We start from the raw sequence: 3,606 nt of genomic DNA, 5'->3' as shown, positions 1-3,606 counted from the left end.
TTAAGAGGGGCGTGCAAAAACTGGTTGGCATCCAGTAACAAGGATCTAGTGATAATAGAGACTAGGGTATCGTTATCCTGGGAACTACGAGCATCTCTGCTGTCTCGCGACATCGCGGATAGACTGGAAGAACTTCGTGCAACTCGGAGATCGTACGTTGACCGACAAACAAATGAAAGACAGATTAAACGCGCCGAGACTCACTATCACGTCGACGTCTCGCGATTCGAGTCCTTCGACTCCGCCGACTCCGGGAGCTGAAAAGATCCTTTGAAGATCTCTACCTCTCTGCTACCTCAGCCTCAGTTCTCGAAGGTGTAGCCACTGGTCAGGATCGCCGGATCCTCGGACGGTTTCTTTCGTCACTTGCTGTGCACGGTGGTGGCCCGCCTCTTCACCTCGACCTGGTCGACGATCGCGTCGCTCTCTTTGTCCTGGTGCGCGGTCATGTGCCTGGTCAGGTGGTGTCGTTCCCTGAAACTCTCGTCGCAGACGGGACACCTGAGCTTCTCCTCGCGCCGCCTCCTGGCCGCCTCCGTGGAGTTCTCGTTCTTATGGTGCGACCTCATGTGGTAGACCAGGTCGGACGTCATCCGGAACGAGAGGTTGCACTTGGCGCAGACGTTTTGCGCCGGCAGCGAGAGGGCGGCGAACGAGGGGGGCAAGAGGCCGGCCACCCCGGCGGCCGTCGCCAGGAATCTCGGTCTGGTCAGCGCGTCGGCCATCGGCGGGAACACGGAGATCGGATTGTACGAGAGGTTCGGATAGACCGGCGGCAGATCCGGCCGGAAGCTGGGTATCTTGGGACTGGGTACTTTGGGCGGCTGCGCGATCTGCGGGATCTTCAGGTTCTCCAGCAGGCTCGGTTGCGCGGCTTCGGGGCTGACTAGGAACGGGTACGCCATCTTCGTCGGGAACGGCGCGTACTTGTAGCCTGTGGCGGTGGTCAGCGGCACCACCGGCGGACTGACGCTGCTCTGGTAGCTGGCTCGATCGTCGGGAGAGATGGAGGACCTCGGCGACGTCTGGCCGTCGTCGTTGAAGCCGTTCCTCTGGGCGGACAGGTTCACCTTGGTGAACGCGCTGCGGGACTCGTGTCTGTCGCTCGAGCAGGATATGCTGGAGTCGTAGACCTTGTTGCAGGTCAGACTCGACTCCACCGGGTCGGCGCAGGTCAGGAGCGACTGGTGAGCGACGAACGCCGGCGGACTCGGCGTCTTCTGGAGACGCGAGCTGGAGACGTATCTGCGAGCGCTGTGGTCCGGCGACAGGCCCGGCAGCGTCGGCGTCAACGTTCTAGGGGAGATGTACGGCGGACTCAGCGAGTTCTCCGTGCAGTGGATGGCTCTTCTCCTATCCGAACCGCCGGTGTCGTTCTCGTAGCTCTTGATCGTCAGGTTCTGCGGCAGTCTGTCCGGCTCTATCACGCTCTCCGCTGAAAGCTCCTCGTGGTGGCGTTCCTTCCTGGCGGAGACCATCCGCAGCTTCTCGCTCTGCCGTCGCGCGAGGTTCTCGTCGGGGGCGACGAGGAACGCCACGTCGAACGAACGCTTGCCGGCCCGCTGGAGCGGGTACGAGGCGTCGGAGTTGACATCGCTGATGGACGAAGGACTGGACGACGTTAGCGCCGTGGTAGCCGTCGTGGACGTCGCGGGGGCGGCACGGTCGATGCCACCCGTGCGATCTTCCATTGTCATCCTGCTCGTTCCGGATGATCGACCTGCGACAATGACGGCCGACGGTCAATTTAGCCGGGCACGGTATGATGGATGACAGTCGCGCCCGTACACCCGGACCAGGTGTCGCGTCTACGCCGCGCGGGGGATAATTGGGTCAGTGAGATCTGACGGACCAGTGATTTCCATTGACTTTGCGCGAAAGACGCGCGTCAACGTCGGGTCACGAGCTTCGTTCTACCGATGCATCGACTCGCGTGATCCGAGGATCCGACGGTACGAGTTTTCAAAACTTAACCCGTTTCATCTTCGACGATCAACCCGAATGCTACGCTTCGTTCGATGTCTACCGGTTCAAAAGCGTTTTTAGACTAGTCGACCGGCACTCTAACGTCGATTGGAAACACCGAGAATACAACTTACCAGATCACTCGGCCAACAGAAGCTTCTCCGTCCGTCAGTCACCGTTCGCGCCTCGGCGCGTCCAGGATGCTCCGTCCGTGCTCAGGCGATCGGTCCGCACTGTGCCGCCTCCATGCGGGAAACAAACGTCTAACTGAGTGCACGAGAGTCCATCCACTAAACCCGCTCACAGTAAACACCGGGAGGAGAACGCGAAGAGAACGAGGGAGAACGAGGGAGGAAGGAAGAGAGAGAGTTCGTGGGCACTGCGTGCGTCGGCGGACCACGTTAAAATGAGGGAACCAGCCGCGCATCTCCTATATTTAGGGGTTGAATCCCGCGGAGGGTAGCCCGGCGTGGCAGGTGGAGGCGCAACGAGGGTGGCACCGGCCAATGGCAGCCGTTCCAGGGTTAGACGGGGGTGGAGCGTACGAACGGGGTGAACATATTCGGTCGTCGGGACGCGTCTGCTAGTCCCATCCAGACCACGCCTACATATTTCAGGTTCGACACATGTGCCCGGGACCGTCGTACTCGTACTCCTCGTCGTCGCCGTCGCCGTCGTCGTCGCGGCCGACGACTACGACGATATCGCGGTCGTAGTCGTGCTCGTAGCCGTCGACTCTTTCCTCTTCCGGCCTCTTCGCGTTGCGCATCTCGCGTTCCGCAGGATCCCGTTACCCCGTTATCACTTCGGAGCGAGCGGGGGTGCGCGGCGGGGACACGCTACGCCACGCCACGCCATGCCACGCCATGCCACGCCACGGTACGCCACGCCACACCACACCGGGGCTGTAATTCAGCCTGACAAACGATCTTGAATATTTTTAACGCCCGCGCCGCGCCAGCCTCGGCTCTCCTTTTTTATGGCCGACCTCCTGGATATTGGACGTTCGGCAGACTCGTCGAATCCGCTGATGGACCTCCACCGTTCCCGATTATCCCGCGAACGATCATCGTACGCCCCGTCTTCTCGAGCGTTCGTCCGGGCGATCTCTATTCGGCAAATCGTCGCTTTCTCTCTTCCCCTGTTCCGCTCCTGTTTCTCGCCGTTACCGATCCTCGCAATAATTCCGTCCGTAAAACAGGAGGAACGACGCGCTCCGCGAGTATTCTATTTTCTCCCTTCGGCCCTTACGTTGATCCGGCGCGACGTTGTTTGCTGCGTTCCGAGTGGTCGACGATTGTTCGCGGAGAGGAAGGGAGGAGTCCGTCGACGCGAGATACGTGTCCCGCGTTACGTGGGTGGCCACCTTACGTACACCTCGTTGCCGGAGAGAAATGAGGCGTGTTAAATCGACCGCATCGGACAGAAGGTACCGGCAGATCCACGGGGGATCATCATTCTACGGATTATCTTCCTGACGAATTCCCCCGATTTCTCCGCGGCTCGATAAACGCCGTGATCTGCTCAGGTGACATATGGCAACGCCTCCGCACGCGTTCCGACGAGATAACAGGGATCTCGTTAATCTCCACCGATTCCTCGGAACGGCGAGAATATTCTTCGACCTATCGGGAAAAAGGG

General features: G+C 60.1%; 1 protein-coding gene across 1 annotated transcript; it reads right to left on the bottom strand.

Moving 5' to 3' along the window:
- Positions 1-362: 362 nt before the first annotated feature.
- LOC116433989 (uncharacterized) lies at positions 363-1,697 on the bottom strand. The gene has a single exon (XM_031992658.2). The coding sequence runs from the start codon at positions 1,695-1,697 to the stop codon at positions 363-365; it is 1,335 nt and encodes a 444-aa protein (XP_031848518.2).
- Positions 1,698-3,606: the final 1,909 nt, after the last annotated feature.

Source organism: Nomia melanderi, chromosome 12 (assembly GCF_051020985.1).
Source record: "Nomia melanderi isolate GNS246 chromosome 12, iyNomMela1, whole genome shotgun sequence".
NCBI lineage: Eukaryota > Metazoa > Arthropoda > Insecta > Hymenoptera > Halictidae > Nomia > Nomia melanderi.
Note: the sequence above shows the minus strand (reverse complement) of the source record. Positions and strands in the feature narration are given on the sequence as shown.